Below are 15,798 nucleotides of genomic sequence, written 5' to 3'. Positions count from 1 at the left end.
GGAGAGTGTAGCGATGACCTGTTGGCCCAGGCGTGTGGTTGCCAAACGAGTACAGTAGAGTACTCTCGGAACCGAAGCACCAACTGGGTACAGAGCCCTAGGTCAGGCAAAAGCTCCAGGCAGACCTGATAAAATCTGAACAGTGAGGGGACCATCCAGGACCTCACTGACCGTAAAGTCCGGGGGCACCAGCAGTGACAGGAGAACCAGGGACCGGAACACCGACCCTACAGGGTTCAACCTGCCCGCCGTATGGACTAGAGACTACCAGGAGGGGACCCCCAGACTCCATCTACCTAGCCGCAACCCGCAAGTCTCGTCACGACAAACTCTATTGTTTCTGCCCTGTAAATAACTTTTTCAAGCGATCCCCAGGGTCACGGAACTGGGCAACGGCCACCCAGTGAACTGTCCCCAGACATGTGTGGCCCAGGACCAAGTACCCCATAGCCCTAAGGCAAGTCAGGCATGGCAGACAAATACCTGGCCTACGACTACCACCCCATGTCACGTTACAGATGCTGCGATTTTGACCCCCAAAAATATGCATCCGCAGTAAAAACGCATATAAAAGTATGCATTTGACGCATTTCTTACCACATTTCTCCCAATGCGATTTAAGTCAAATCTATTGACTGGAAGGGCTCAAAAACACTGGAAAAACTCAAAAAGAATGGGCATGCTGCATCTACAAAACACAGCCAAGATGCTGCCCTGCCAAAGAAAGATGCCAGTGTGGACAGCAAATAGAAATCTCACACTTTGCTGGGAGAAGGGAATGCATGCATTTAGGTGCATCAAACACCAAAAACGCAGCAAAATATTCAGTGTGTGAACATAGCCTTAAAAATAAAACCCCACCCGTCTCTGGGGCAGATTCCCGCTCACTGACAGATCCAGACGACTGAAAAATACCCGCCAGGAAAAGAAAAAGGGAAAATGGAGCATTTCCTGAGAGAAACGGCGTTTTGCTCACAGGCAGCAGAGATTAGCGCAGCGGATGCGGGAGGTGAGCACCCTCACAGCAGGCGGACAGTGCACTATGCGCAGCTATGTACGGATGTGCCGAGGCCCATACACTGAGGTTGCACAGGGTCCTCTTCTGTCTGTGGCCGCCAGTGTATGCACCTCAAAATGGCTATGTAAAAAGCCCGTCCATTTGTCCCTACGCCCGGTCCGCTCCTACAACCACCACTCACAGCGGCGGCTCCAAGTCAGAAGCAGCTAGGCGAGATTCGAGGCTTATATACCTCAGCTCTATAGACACACCTTCTTCCCTGACGTCATCATCTGGCACGGCCTATCAAGGAGGAGCCCGAGCCGGGGCGTGTATTATTGATGGACGGGCGCTTTCCTGTCATGTAGACAGACAGGAGCTGGAAATACGGGGTAGGCGGGGCTCGTCTGGGGGAGGGGTCTTTGGGGGGCGTGGCTAGTCTGGGGGCGGTACTAGAGATCCCCTAGCGCCGAGCGTAAAGTGCCTGAGCTAGCCCCGCCCACCACCCCAGTCTGGAGCCGCAGCTCCATGTGACCTCCCCTCCCTCCACAACATGGCGGCTCTTCCGGAGGCGGCCGGAGGGTAGGGGTGGGTCAGTCTGTGCAGCTACCGGAGGACGGGGATATACGGGGCCGGGCGGGCTCTGGGCTGCTCTGCACTTGTGTATAATGCTGCGGGAATAGAGGGGCGGCTCGGCCGGCGCCAACCATGACCCCAAAGGTAAGACGTGCACCTGTGGAGGTATTGTGGTCAGCAGCCCGGGAGGGGGCGCAACTCTGGTCCTCCGGGCGCTGAGGGGACTGCAGTGAGGGGCGCACATAGTTCCGCGAGCAGCACAGCGGCGGTACCGCACAGTGTGTCCTGGGGTGTAGTGATGGGGGACAGTGGGGGTGTAGTGATGGGGGACAGGGACAGTGGGGGTGTAGTGATGGGGGGACAGTGGGGGTGTAGTGATGGGGGACAGGGACAGTGGGGGTGTAGTGATGGGGGAGACAGTGGGGGTGTAGTGATGGGGGACAGGGACAGTGGGGGTGTAGTGATGGGGGACAGGGACAGTGGGGGTGTAGTGATGGGGGACAGGGACAGTGGGGGTGTAGTGATGGGGGAGACAGTGGGGGTGTAGTGATGGGGGACAGGGACAGTGGGGGTGTAGTGATGGGGGACAGGGACAGTGGGGGTGTAGTGATGGGGGACAGTGGGGGTGTAGTGATGGGGGACAGGGACAGTGGGGGTGTAGTGATGGGGGACTGGGGGTGTAGTGATGGGGGACAGGGACAGTGGGGGTGTAGTGATGGGGGACAGTGGGGGTGTAGTGATGGGGGACAGTGGGGGTGTAGTGATGGGGGACAGTGGGGGTGTAGTGATGGGGGACAGTGGGGGTGTAGTGATGGGGGACAGTGGGGGTGTAGTGATGGGGGACAGTGGGGGTGTAGTGATGGGGGACAGTGGGGGTGTAGTGATGGGGGACAGTGGGGGTGTAGTGATGGGGGACAGTGGGGGTGTAGTGATGGGGGACACTGGGGGTGTAGTGATGGGGGACAGTGGGGGTGTAGTGATGGGGGACAGTGGGGGTGTAGTGATGGGGGACACTGGGGGTGTAGTGATGGGGGACAGTGGGGGTGTAGTGATGGGGGACAGGGACAGTGGGCTGTAGTTACGTGAACAGGGACAGTGGGGCGTAGTGATGGGGGATAAGGACAGCAGGGTGCAGTGTTGGGAGACAGCGGGGGGCATTGCGTATTGTGCTAATCATTGGATGACAGTGTAGCTGGTCTTCTCACCCTTGGAGCATGGCTGTGGGGGCCAGTCGCTGGCTGCGCCTCGGTGTCGGTGTGTTCTTTTCGGGGTGACAGCCGCACATGACTTGCGCTCCTCTGGAATGTGTGTGATTGTATGACAAGCTGAGATGTGTCCGGGCCGTGGAGCGATTCATTGGTGAGGTATGCGCTCGGCCTCACACACAGGTGGATGATGGAGCTGTACCCTGCGCCCGTCTACACCTGTCCCCTGCGGACGCTCACACGCTGCTCCCTCTGAGGTCAGCCACTGAAGAGACAGTGATGTTCTGTGATGTGTGGGGGATCTGTGTGATTGAGCACCGCTGCCGTGTAATAAGCTCCGGGGGTCCCGGGGGACTTGTGTGTTTCTGTTTGTTGCTGTTACTGTGATCAATATCGCCAGACAGCACTAGAGACTGGTGAAACTAGAGCTGATGTAGTCGCCGTCCTCTCGGGCAATCCTTACAGCCTGGCGCTGGCTGCCGCTTCCCTCCTCGATAAAGGGTTACAGGTCGCCTCATTTCGGAGCACAGCGGAGGGAAACTTGTGCTTTATTTAGTTGCGATTTTGAAGTCGTAAATGTAAAATGTGAATAAAGAGGTGATGTGCAGCCGCTCCTTGTTGTAAATATATATATACATTGGTGTTATACCTGGACTCGGCCATGTTGGCTGGATATGGAGCTTTCATAGCTCTGCACCTCTTTATGCTGCGGTCATTTCACACTTCCAAATGTTTGTGCTTTGGGAAGAGAATGGATCCAATGACTCGGCACCACTCCAGGCCGTGCGTCCCTCCTACCCACCCACAGAGCAGTGCATTGGGTAAAATCTGCATATTCATTTGTATTTTGTTGTGGAATTGTTGCAGATTTTGCCATTTGTGGCCATTTCTTTGGCCTTGTCGTACCGCCATTACAGGCAGACCATACGACTGCTATGGGGCTTGTGAGCAGGCGGAGCCCAGTGCCGGACCGTATCTGCTCGCCTGATGTATATGTGCGGATGAAGTTTGGAGATTGTATGTGGTGGGATCATACACCGAGCCTGCGCCATACCTGGCTGGTGCCAGCTGTTTTTTACAGCTCACACCCATGCGCTATCTCACCAGTTTAAAGGGAACCTCTCAGGTGCAATATGCACCTAGAACCACGAGCAGTTCTGGGTGTATATTGCTGATCCCTGCCTAACTGTCCCTGTATGCACTAGCATAGATAAAGAGATCTTCAGAAAAAGGATTTCTAAATATCTTTTATCTTATGCTAATGAGCACGGGGACTAGTCCAAAGGGTGTTTCTTCCCTTAGCTAGTTGGCCTACATAGCATTGTAGCACGTCCCTGTGAGCATACTAACATGCTAATGAATGCGCAGCGACGCCGCACATACCTCACTGTTCATGGCGGCCGCCGGAGGATGGATGTGCAGTGCATGTGATCCAAAGTATTCTAGGCTTCCGATCCTGGTGTAAGCTTCCCGGCTTCAGTGAGGTACAGTGCGCATGACTGGAAGTGCTGACTACTCCGGATCGTGCCCAGTGCGCATCCATCCGCCGCCAGTCGCCATGAACAGTGCGGCGCTGTGTATTCATTAACATGTTAGTATGTCCACAGGGACGTGTTGTCATGCTATGTGGGCCAGCTAGCTAAGGGGAGAAACGCCCTTGGGACTAGTCCCCTCGCTCATTAGCATAAGATAAAAGATCTATAAACGAAATCCTTTCTATAGATCTGTTTATCTATGCTAGTATATACAGGGACGGTTAGGCAGGGATTGGCAATATGCACCCAGAACTGTTCGTGGATCTGGCTGCATATTGCACCTGACAGGGTCACTTTAACCCCTTTGATGCCATGATTTAGACCTTTATGTGGTCTCATGATTTCTATGTAAGCCCCTGCTCCAAGGACAATGTTCCCTGGTCCGTGTCCTGAGTGGACATACCCTTATAGCATTCACCCAACTCGAGTCACAATCTTTTTAGCTGGGGCACACTTTTCTGTCACTGAATAATATAGGCATTGTTCTTGTGCACATACTGGAAGCTTATAACGAGGTTAAAAAAAACCCTCTACAATCATGTAGTTATGTTAAAATAAGACTCTATATGGCTAGCTGAGTGTATCTCATTCCTTAGCTTTCAGTCATTCGGGTTGTGCTATTGATGTCTTCAGTCATTGTCAATCAACATCAGTCATGCTATTTTTTTTTTTATTAAATCACGCCCCACGCATTAGAAATGATTGCCATTACTGCCCCGACGTCTCTGCAATCTCCCCTGTAATCCCACGATTGCGCAGTTAGTCTTCTGACCGAGCATGTGCACTGAATCTGGGTGTACATCCCCAGATTAATTATGCGATGTGTGCATGCTCTGGGCTGCTGACGTCACTTCGGGAGCATGCACGCTTAATGCATCCCTATTACTGACGCAGAGCGGGGAGACAAGTTAGGGACATTTTGCAGATTGTACCAAACTGTTCATTCGGCTATTCCTAACATTTCTGCAATCTCTCTGATGGATTTCTTCTTTTTTTCAGCCTAATGATGATCTGTTTCTTTTCCATTGAAAGCTCCTTTGACGCATATTTTGGGTTCACAGCAACAGATTTCAAATGCAAATGTCACACCTGGAATCAGCTCCAGACCTTTTACCTGCTTAATTGATGATAGAGTAATAAGGGAATTTTACTTTGCTTTCCATTAAGAGTTTTTAACATAATTGTCCAATTTCTTTTAGTCTCTTGAGAGAGACAGCTATATATTAAATAGCTGTAATTTCTAAACCCTTACGCCAAATAGGAAGTGGATACCCTCACATTAATGCTGAGTATGCACTATAAGCCCATATTGATTATGTAGCTGAATCTTGAGTATGTTTTGGTAAATAGCTAAAATGCTAAATCCTGTCACTGTCCCATTATGTCTGGATCTATCTATAAATCTAGCCTCTCCATTCACAAGCCTTGTACACAGCCGTATTCTGCACAGAGAGGTGGGAGCAGCCGGGAGGGAGACAAGTTTCTATCTCCTGAATCACCGCTGGTCATAAAGAGGACGGGTCTGGAAATAGACTGTGAATTCCTGTACTCCCGGCTCCTATAGGCAGGGCCGCTGAGCTGCCACTTCACACAGTTATTATATGTACAACAGATCATTAGAATAAATTGGGGAAAATATAAAGCAGAGCAGTTTCCAAACCGGTTGTTGCTGTGCACAATTACTGCACGTGCACTATAGATAACTCCCACTCTTAAGGCTCCGTTACACGCAGCAACATCGCTAATGAGATATCGCTGTGGTCACGGAATTCGTGACGCACATCCGGCCTCGTTAGCGACGTCGTTGCGTGTGACACCTACGAGCGACCGCTATCAGAAATACTCACCAAATCGCTGATTGTTGACACGTCGTTCATTTTCAAAATCTCGTTGCTTGTTCAGGACGCAGGTTGTTCGTCGTTCCTGAGGCAGCACACATCGCTACATGTGACACCCCAGGAACGACGAACAACACCATACCTGCGTCCTCTAGCAACGAGGTGAGAGTGAAGTTCATGCGGCTGGTGTCCGCCCCTCCACTTCTATTGGTGGCCCGCTGTGTGACGTCGCTGTGTCTTCTAACGAACCGCCCCCTTAAAAAAAGAGTTTGTTCGGTGGCCACAGCAACGTCGTTAGGAAGGTAAGTATGTGTGACATGTACCGGCAATATTGTTCGCCACGGGCAGCGATTTGCCCGTGACGCACAAATGACGGGGGGTGGGTGTGATCGCTAGCGATGTCGCAGAGTGTAAAGCAGCCTTTAGGGTGGTAAATGGCTAAAGCCTGTGTGTAGTCCCAGTTTCATTGGTCTGGGGACTGACCGCTGTAAATCAGTGGATCTGGAAATCGCTGTGGAATTACTGGCGATTAGTGTTGAACGAGTAGTTAACTATTCGTACTCGCTGTGCCGTTAGTGAGTACTGTCCCCTACTCGCATATTCATTCCGAGTAGTGGGCGCAATGTAAGTCAATGGGAAATACTCGCCCAGTAGCGAGTAACCTGTAAGCCATACTATTCACTACTCGCACAAAATGTACGGCTTTCGGGTTACTCGCTACTTAGCAGGTATTTCCCATTGACTTACATTGCACCCACTACTCATAATAAATATGCGAGTAGCGGTCAGTACTCACTAACAGCACAGCGAGAGCGAATAGTCAACTACTCACTAACAGCACAGCGAGAGCGAATAGTCAACTACTCACTAACAGCACAGCGAGAGCGAATAGTCAACTACTCACTAACAGCACAGCGAGAGCGAATAGTCAACTACTCACTAACAGCACAGCGAGAGCGAATAGTCAACTACTCACTAACAGCACAGCGAGAGCGAATAGTCAACTACTCACTAACAGCACAGCGAGAGCGAATAGTCAACTACTCACTAACAGCACAGCGAGAGCGAATAGTCAACTACTCACTAACAGCACAGCGAGAGCGAATAGTCAACTACTCACTAACAGCACAGCGAGAGCGAATAGTCAACTACTCACTAACAGCACAGCGAGAGCGAATAGTCAACTACTCACTAACAGCACAGCGAGAGCGAATAGTCAACTACTCACTAACAGCACAGCGAGAGCGAATAGTCAACTACTCACTAACAGCACAGCGAGAGAGGACAGTTAACTACTCACTCAACACTAATGGCGATATATAAGTGAGTAAAATAATAATAATGTTGTTATTATTATTATTATGTGTAGGTTCAGACATGGGGACCCCGGCTGATTCCAACAATAAAGAGCCAGGAGTGTTCAGCCGATCCGTGTCCCCCCTTCAGCTGGCCGGAGTCACGTGCTGCCTGTGCATTATAGCGATTGGTGAGGTCTCGGGGGTTTACACAGATCTCCATGATGTGTGCAGAGTTTATAGAAATGATAGTGGCCCTTTGGAGGAGTCAGTCCTATGTAAGAGAGATCTCCTGTGCAGCTTCACGTTTCTGCTGACTGATGTTGTGGGACTGTGACCACGCTCAGTTTCGCTAGTTGTGCTGTGACCGCGTGTCGTGCTGCCTCCAGACCTCAGTAGATGAAAAGTCCCACAACTTTCCAGTATAATTGCTTGTCCTGCCATTTGCAGGATGCTGGGTCACTATCGGTGAATGATGACATTATTGTCTAACCCCGGGGCTGAAAACTGATTCCACGACTCCTGATACAATTGTGTCCAGTGCAGGCAATGTGTAAATCCCACAGCCGCCTGTCTCTATGGTACTTTGCTACAATGTATTGTTTTCTTTTACAATGTTTACTGTTTTTGTTTCCATGTTGTTTTTTAATGTTTAGTCCTTTTTGGTTAAATAACTTGTCCAAGATGAGGAATAGCTGCACATGGGCAGGAATAGAAGTAAAACAACATAAATAATGCAAGCATGTAATAATATATTCTCACTTTTTTTTTTTTTACTCTGTGCCATTCCAAGACCACATCCCACACCCGATGCTCCTGCGCGTCCTATGTTTACAGCCTGTTAAATACCCCCTTGTGCCGCTTCAGCCAGTCACTGTCCACAGCGGTTTTGTGCCAACACGAAGTCCAGTAGTAGTCCGCAGACATCAGGTAGAGTATACAGAACAAGACGTCTGCCACTGAGGTGCCCAGAAGAAAAGCTAGCCTCATCAGGAGCAGTGCTATGGCGGAGAGTAAAAGGATGAGTGTATAATACTTACATCTTTACCCAAATGGCGGTGTGGCAAGCACTGCTTGTCAAATTTATGACAAGCAGCAGCAGTATTTGCTACTCCATGAATCTTACTGCTGCGGGGCCTGGCGTAGGATTTTTGGTGAGGTGGACACCGGGGTGCACACTACACCTGATGCTCCGGATTCATGAAGAGGCGGCTGACTCCAGCACGTCTCATCAAGGCTGTTGTGAATAACGATGGTACAGATAAATTCTGCCCATTGTATCTCCCACTTTGAAATAAGTCACAACCTTATAAAGATCGGGCGATCTTTCCGACATATACCTTCAGCATAGAGCTTTTTAATGTGATGTGAACAGGGGCCTTTATGTATAAGGGAATCTGTCACCAGGTTTTTCACCTAATCTGCAAGCAGCATAACGTAGGGGCACAGATCCTGATTTCAGCGGTGTGTCACTTACTGGGCTGCTTAGTGTAGGTTTGTTAAATACACAGTTTAATCAGCAGGTGATAATCATTAGAGGACTACTTGTCCTGTTGCCAGGTAGTCCAGCATATTCATCAGCTCTGTATAACTGCTAGATCTGCAGCAAAGAAACCATTGATTTTATCAAGATGACAGCAAACAGCTCAGTAAGTGGCACATCACTGGAATCAGGGTCTCTATACATTATTCTGCTGTCAGATGAGGTAGCAAAAACCTGGTTGCAGACTCCCTTTAAACATAAAGTTTATTGGAAAGTTATCGAAGTTCTCATTTATAGTGATTGTTGCAAGTTGTCATGTATGAGCAGAATAGGTTATCATGTGCTGATCTCTGATGCTGATCGCTGACGCTTCCACTACACGGCCCCCCGCTGATCCGGAGGACGGGGCACTGACGGCTGAGCAGGCAGACCTCTGCATAAGCTGCATGGACAGTGGGAGATTATCGTTCCTAAGACAGCTTGTTTCACATAATCTTTAATGCAATACGTATGTGCACATTATAGGTATTTTATTTACCCAACGTGCAGCATTAAATGGCTGCCGAACAGTAGATAAGTACCAATCAGCAGTTTCCTGATGCCTGTTTACACAGGATGATGTGCTGCCGAAAGGTGATGTCACATGATGAGTGAGCGTTTTACTCTTCTCTGGTGATGGGCAGCCTGTTTACACTGCAGGGACCTTGAAGGGGCTGTCCATTGAAAACAAGTTATGACCTTGCTGCAGGATAGACTATTACTTGCTGGCTAGTGGGATCCCAATATTGGTACCCCCCCGATCACTAGATGGGGGAGTTGGTATCCCCATTACAAAATTGCATTGCAGGTGGTACGCCTGACCACTGCTCCATGTATCTCTGTGGGAAAAAGCCGAGTGAAGCGTTCAGCAGCCCCATAGGGAATGAATGGAGCGCAGGTCACACGTACACTGTCCCCCCATTCTAATGAGGATAAAAGCCCCCCTGCTATTCTGATTAGTGAAGTTAAGACCCCCGCGATCAACAGGTTCTTTCCTATCCTGTGGATTTATTGTAATGGGGATAACAACTCCCCCATCTAGTGATCGGTGGGGTACCAACATTGGGATTTAACCAGCCAGCAAGTCATCCATCCTGCAGCAAGGTCATAACTTGTTTTCACTGGGCAGCCCCTTCAAGGTCCCTGCAGTGTAAACAGGCTGCCCATCGCCAGATAAGAGTAAAACGCTCACTCATCACGTGACATCACCTTTCGGCAGCACTCCGGGGGTCTCCTTGTCCCCTGATCTAAGGATCTGTAAGTTTTCTCCTATAGTAAACTGTGTTTAGATGGAATCGGAAAATGTCTGCAATCATCGTAAAATGAAAAGTGCTTTAACGTTGTCGTATGTTGTCTGTTTTCTTCACCTTTTCAATAAGAATGTACAGTCACTGGATGTGATTGTTCCCTTTTGTGGCTGGCAATAGTCTGGATGATGAATATTGCTATAGACACAGATTTACTGCGAAAAGTACGATTAATAATTAGTTTTATAGGGATGTTCCTGCGGGGATTTCTGCAAACCCCAGATGAATAGGAAGGACAGTCGTGTAAAGTACATCACATGTGACGCCCCCCCCACCCCACCAATTGTAGAAATTGTATTTTACTGAGATATGTCTTGAAGGGTACGCTGCCCCGACCTCCTCTTCATTCGCTGTCTATGGGACTGCCGGAGGAGACTGAGCTCAGCTCCTGGATTATACTGGAAGCTCCAAAAACAATAAATGGAGTGGTATTTAAGCTTGCACACCTCCGCTTCCTTCAAGACTGGTATCTATAGAGCATGGGTTCGGAGTCCGGGCTTTGTCTTGAGATCTTTATGGGTCCCAGCAGTTGGACCTTTTCCCTTATTCTATGTCTAGCGGATAATTTGCTATCTTGGGAATAACTGTTTAGGCCCTGTGCACACTAGAAAATGGAATTTTCTTGAGAAAATTCCACACCCTCTGAAAGATTACCACACCCGCGGTAAAAAAACCCCGCAGCAAACCGCACCTGAAAACCGCATGCGGTTTGCCGCGGTATTTCTGCAGTATGTCCTTGAGTTATTTTGATAGCACAGGGAGATACTCGCCTGGCCTCGCACCTTCTCTCCGTGGTGCTGAAGTCTCCGGCGCTCTGCTACTTGCGGGTCGGCTGTGCAGTACATAACTGCATATGCATGAGCCGGCCTGGAAGCAGGAGACCAGCGTCCGCCGGAGGCAGCCTCGCTGGAGAAGGTGAGTATAAGATCAGCGATGACTTCAGTCAGCTGATGTACAGTGACAGCTAAAGTCCTCCACATATCACTAGAATGCACATGAGTGAAGTCACCGTTGATCCCGCGCGGCTCACTTCACTTACGGGTAACCGTCACAGTGAGCAGTCATGGTCTATGGCCGCTCGCTGTGAGTGTCAGGTGTAGCAGAGCTGGATGCGTCGTGGGACCTCGTGTGGATTACATGGGACCTGGAGGGCTGTTATTGGTGGGGTTAATAAAGTGGTGAAAAAGGGGGCTTTTTTGTCTTTTTTATTTCAAATAAAGGATTTTTGGGGTGTTTTGTGTTTTACTCTCACTTACAGTTTAATGATGAGGGGGTGTCTCATAGATGCCTGCCATCACTAAACTAGGACTTACTTTGATGCTATTGGCTGCTGCCATTAAATCCTTATTACCCCGATTACCACCGCAGCAGGGCAACAGGAAGAGCCGGGAACAGTCACGGGACTGTCGCATCTAATGGATGCAGCAATTCTGGGCAGCTGCGGGCTGATAGTCAGTCTAGGGGGCTCCCCAGCCTGAGAATACCAGCCCCCAGCTGTGAGGCTTTATCCTGGCTGGTTATCAAAATTTGGGGGGACCGCACGCGGTTTTTTAAAAATTATTTATTTTACTGTACACTATAGACTCGCCCACCGGCATCTGTGAATGGTTGTAGTCAGACAGCTGTCACTCAGCATGGGGGCGGGTCTGACTGCAACCAATCACAGCTACCGGTGAGCAGGGAAGGCGTGAGTATGAAGCGCTTGCTCCTACCCCTTTGTGCCATATTGTGTTCCCCATAAACTTTACATGGGGAGCAGCATCTGCCCAGATACTGGAGATCAATCCTCCGCCGACCCAGAGTCAGCGGGTGATTGATCTGCCAGCCCTCCAAAACGCAGGGACCTGCGGAAAAGAAGTGACATGCACATTTATTCCACAGCGGAAATTCCACAGCAAAATCCGCAGGGACAAAAAAATGCAGTTTGCGCACAGAATTTTTTTTTTTTTACCACAGGTTTTGCTGGGGAAGGACTGCAGAAAGGTTATGAGCATTTTTTGCAGCAAAACATGCAGCAAAACGACGGTAAAAAAACGCAGTGTGCGCATAGGGCCTAAAAGGAATGTCCACTACTGGACAGCGCCTCCTCAATCAACTCGGGGCCTCATAAAAACAGTGTATACTCCTCTCCGGCAGCGGTGACACGGGCACTTGTGTTCCTGGGGAATAACATTTTTGTCTTGTGTGACCCCTGCAGCCTGTCTCTCTCTGGCTGCTGTTTGGCTGCAGTTCATCAATATTCTGTCGGACCAGATGTCCACACTAGTAAAGGCTACAGAATGTTAGCGGTTGGTGATTGGCTGCAGCAGGTATGTGGTACCAAAAAGTCACATCACCCGCCGGGATCTGTAACCCCATAGTCACTGGAATGGTGCTGCTGCCGGAGTTGAGGAGAATGTTGTTTTTATACCTTGTTTTCCCACTTTTAAGTGCTGCCTAGATGGCTCCAGTGTCTCATTTATTCCCACTTACCCACTGTTATCTGTCTTCTGCGTTGCGTCTGGTCGCACCACCTCCCTAAATCCATATGTGCCAAATATGCTTCATATGACCATCCACGGGATGATACGAGTAGAGTCTAAGGGGTACTTCTCACATAGTGAGATCGCTGCTGAGTCACGGTTTTTGTGACGCAGCAGTGACCTCATTAGCGATCTCGTTGTGTGTGACACTGAGCAGCGATCTGGCCCCTGCTGTGAGATCGCTGCTCGTTACACACAGTGCTGGTTCATTTTTTTGACGTTGCTCTCCCGCTGTGAAGCACACATCGCTGTGTTTGACAGCGAGAGAGCAACGATCTGAATGTGCAGGGAGCCGGCTTCTGGCAGCCTGCGGTAAGCTGTAACCAAGGTAAATATTGGGTAACCAAGCAAAGCCCTTTGTTTGGTTACACGTTATTTACCTTGTTTACTAGCGTCCGCCGCTCTCGGACTGCCAGTCCCTGCTCCCTGCACAAGTAGCCGGCGTACACGGGTAAATAAGCACAGCGGTTTGCTTATTAACCCGATGTGTACTCTGGCTAGGAGTGCAGGGAGCCAGCACTAAGCAGTGAGTGCTGGTAACCAAGGTAAATATCGGGTAACCAAGTGATTGGTTACCCAATATTTACCTTAGTTACCAAGCACAGCATCTCTTCCACGCGTCGCTGCTGGCTGGGGGCTGGTCGCTGGTGAGATCTGCCTGATTGACAGCTCACAAGCGACCATGTAGCGACGCTCCAGCGATCCCACCAGCGAATGTGTGACGGTACCCTAACCCGCAATGTGCTGTTCCTGATGTCTTATCTAGCAGGCAGAGTGATAACGCCTTCTGTTGTTCAGTATGAGGTGTCTGTGAAGTTAAGGCCCCGTCACACTAAGCAACATCGCTAGCAACATCGCTGGTAACGAACAACTTTTGTGACGTTGCTAGCGATGTTGCTGTGTGTGACATCCAGCAACAACCTGGCCCCTGCTGTGAGGTCGTTGGTTGTTGCTGAATGTCCTGGGCCATTTTTTAGTTGTTGCTGTCCCGCTGTGAAGCACAGATCGCTGTGTGTGACAGCGAGACAGCAACAACTAATGTGCAGTGAGCAGGAGCCAGCTTCTGCTGAGGCTGGTAACTAAGGCTGGTTTCACACTACGTCTTTTTAACATCCGTTGAAAACGTTTTTTTAACGGAAGTACGGATCCTGTGCAAATCCGTTTTGTGTTTAATGCATTTTCAATGGACTCACGTCCACTTCCGTTTGCATTCGTTTGCGTCCGTTAGACGCAGGATCCGTCATTTTGCGTTAATTTAACATGTTTCAAAAACGCAACATGTAGCGTTTTTTGGCTTTGTCAAATTAACGTATGTCACAGGATCCTTGACATTGCGCCGCGAGCTGCAATGCATGTCAATGAGTGCTGGATCCTGCCTACCAAAAGTCGTTCAGTTGCGTTATAACAGGATCCTGATTCTGTACTGAGCATGCCCGGTACAGGGACAGGGTCTCTCTCTCTCTCTCTCTCTGCAAACGTGCACGCAGCCCGGCTCTGCTATGTGCACGCAGCCCGGCTCCTAGCAGCTGTAGACACTCGTAACCAAGGTAAATATCGGGTATCCAAGGCCGATGTTTACCTTGGTTACCAGCGTATGCAGCTGTCAGAAGCCTCCTCCCAGTCTAGCTCCCCTCAATCCCGATCACATGACTCCTTTGCCCGCCCCTAACATCCAGTGCAGGATCCTGCAAAATAACATATGCGTTTGCATACGTTATTTGCTGTAAAAGCAGGATCCGTACTTCCGCTAAAAAAACGTTTTCAGCGGATGTTAAAAAGACGTAGTGTGAAACTAGCCTTATGTAAACATCGGGTAACCAAGAAGCCCTGTCCTTGGTTACCCGATATTTACCTTTGATACCAGCCTCCTCCGCTCTCACTGCCTGTGCTGCCGGCTCCTGCTCTGTGCACATGTAGCTGCAGCACACATCAGGCAATTAACCCGATGTGTGCTGTAACTAGGAGAGCAAGGAGCCAGCGCTCAGTGTGCGCTGCTCCCTGCTCTGTGCACATTTAGCTGCAGCACACATCGGGTTAATTAACCTGATGTGTGCTGTAACTAGGAGACTGGGGGCTGGTCACTGGTTGCTGGTGAGCTCACCAGCAACTCGTGTAGCCACGCTCCAGCGATCCCTGCCAGGTCAGGTTGCTGGTGGGATCGCTGGAGCGTCGCAGTGTGACAGCTCACCAGCAACCTCCTAGCAACTTACCAGCGATCCCTATCGTTGTTGGGATCGCTGGTAAGTTGCTTAGTGTGACTGGACCTTTACTCAATGAGTAGATAACACCTGGATGTGACCTTTACAGGGCGCAAAGGTGAAGGTTTATTGTGATTTGTGCACAATGTCTAAGGCTATGTGCCCACGTTGAGTTCTGTTCCTGCAGAAATCTGCAGCGATTTGAACAGTCCGCAATGAGAAGCTGATTTCATGTGCTCTGGATGCAGCCTCTCCCATGGACAGAGCGGGGGCTGCATCCAAAGCGCATGAAAGAAGAGACATTGCTCTTTACAACGCAGCGATTTGGCAGTAGTTCTAATACACCACGTGGGCATGGATTAGGCACAATCTTCATAGATTGTGCTGGGGACGCAGGACGCATGCAGCGTAACTGCATGAAAATACGCTACGTGGGCACAGAGCCTTAGGCTGTGTATTTCCTTGTGGGTGAACCGGTTACCTTTTAGTTGGAAGGAATCTGCTCCGATATGAAGCTCCCTGTGCTGTCCCCGGGTCCCGTCTGCTCTACTCCATTGGTTTTGTCACAGGATAAAGCTTCCTACCGCTCTGTATCAGGGACGCTTCTTGGTTTCTGGTTTGGCATTAAAATCTTGACCTATCAGCAGCTTTCTTAATCTGTCACCCCAAAATGCATGTTGAACGTCTTATACAGTTATATAGGGGACCAGGCCCCTATACGAATCATGCCTACAATATACTTTGAAGAAGCTGAGAAAATGACTAACAACTTTTATTTCATTTGCAAATAACACCGTAATGTC

At 49.6% G+C, this 15,798-nt stretch overlaps 1 protein-coding gene across 2 annotated transcripts in view; it reads left to right on the top strand.

Annotated features, from left to right (window-relative positions):
- Positions 1-1,577: 1,577 nt before the first annotated feature.
- SNX13 (sorting nexin 13) overlaps positions 1,578-15,798 on the top strand; it is a 181,057-nt gene continuing 166,836 nt past the window's right edge. For both annotated transcript variants that reach the window (XM_075315375.1, XM_075315374.1), the window contains exon 1: positions 1,578-1,717. In XM_075315375.1, the coding sequence (XP_075171490.1) occupies positions 1,706-1,717 (12 nt within the window). In that variant the 5' untranslated portion in view covers positions 1,578-1,705. The remainder of the gene's footprint in view (positions 1,718-15,798) is intronic.

This window comes from Anomaloglossus baeobatrachus, chromosome 6 (genome assembly GCF_048569485.1).
Source record: "Anomaloglossus baeobatrachus isolate aAnoBae1 chromosome 6, aAnoBae1.hap1, whole genome shotgun sequence".
NCBI classification, from domain to species: domain Eukaryota; kingdom Metazoa; phylum Chordata; class Amphibia; order Anura; family Aromobatidae; genus Anomaloglossus; species Anomaloglossus baeobatrachus.
The sequence above is the reverse complement of the archived record's forward strand: the minus strand, read 5'-3'. Positions and strand labels throughout refer to the sequence as shown.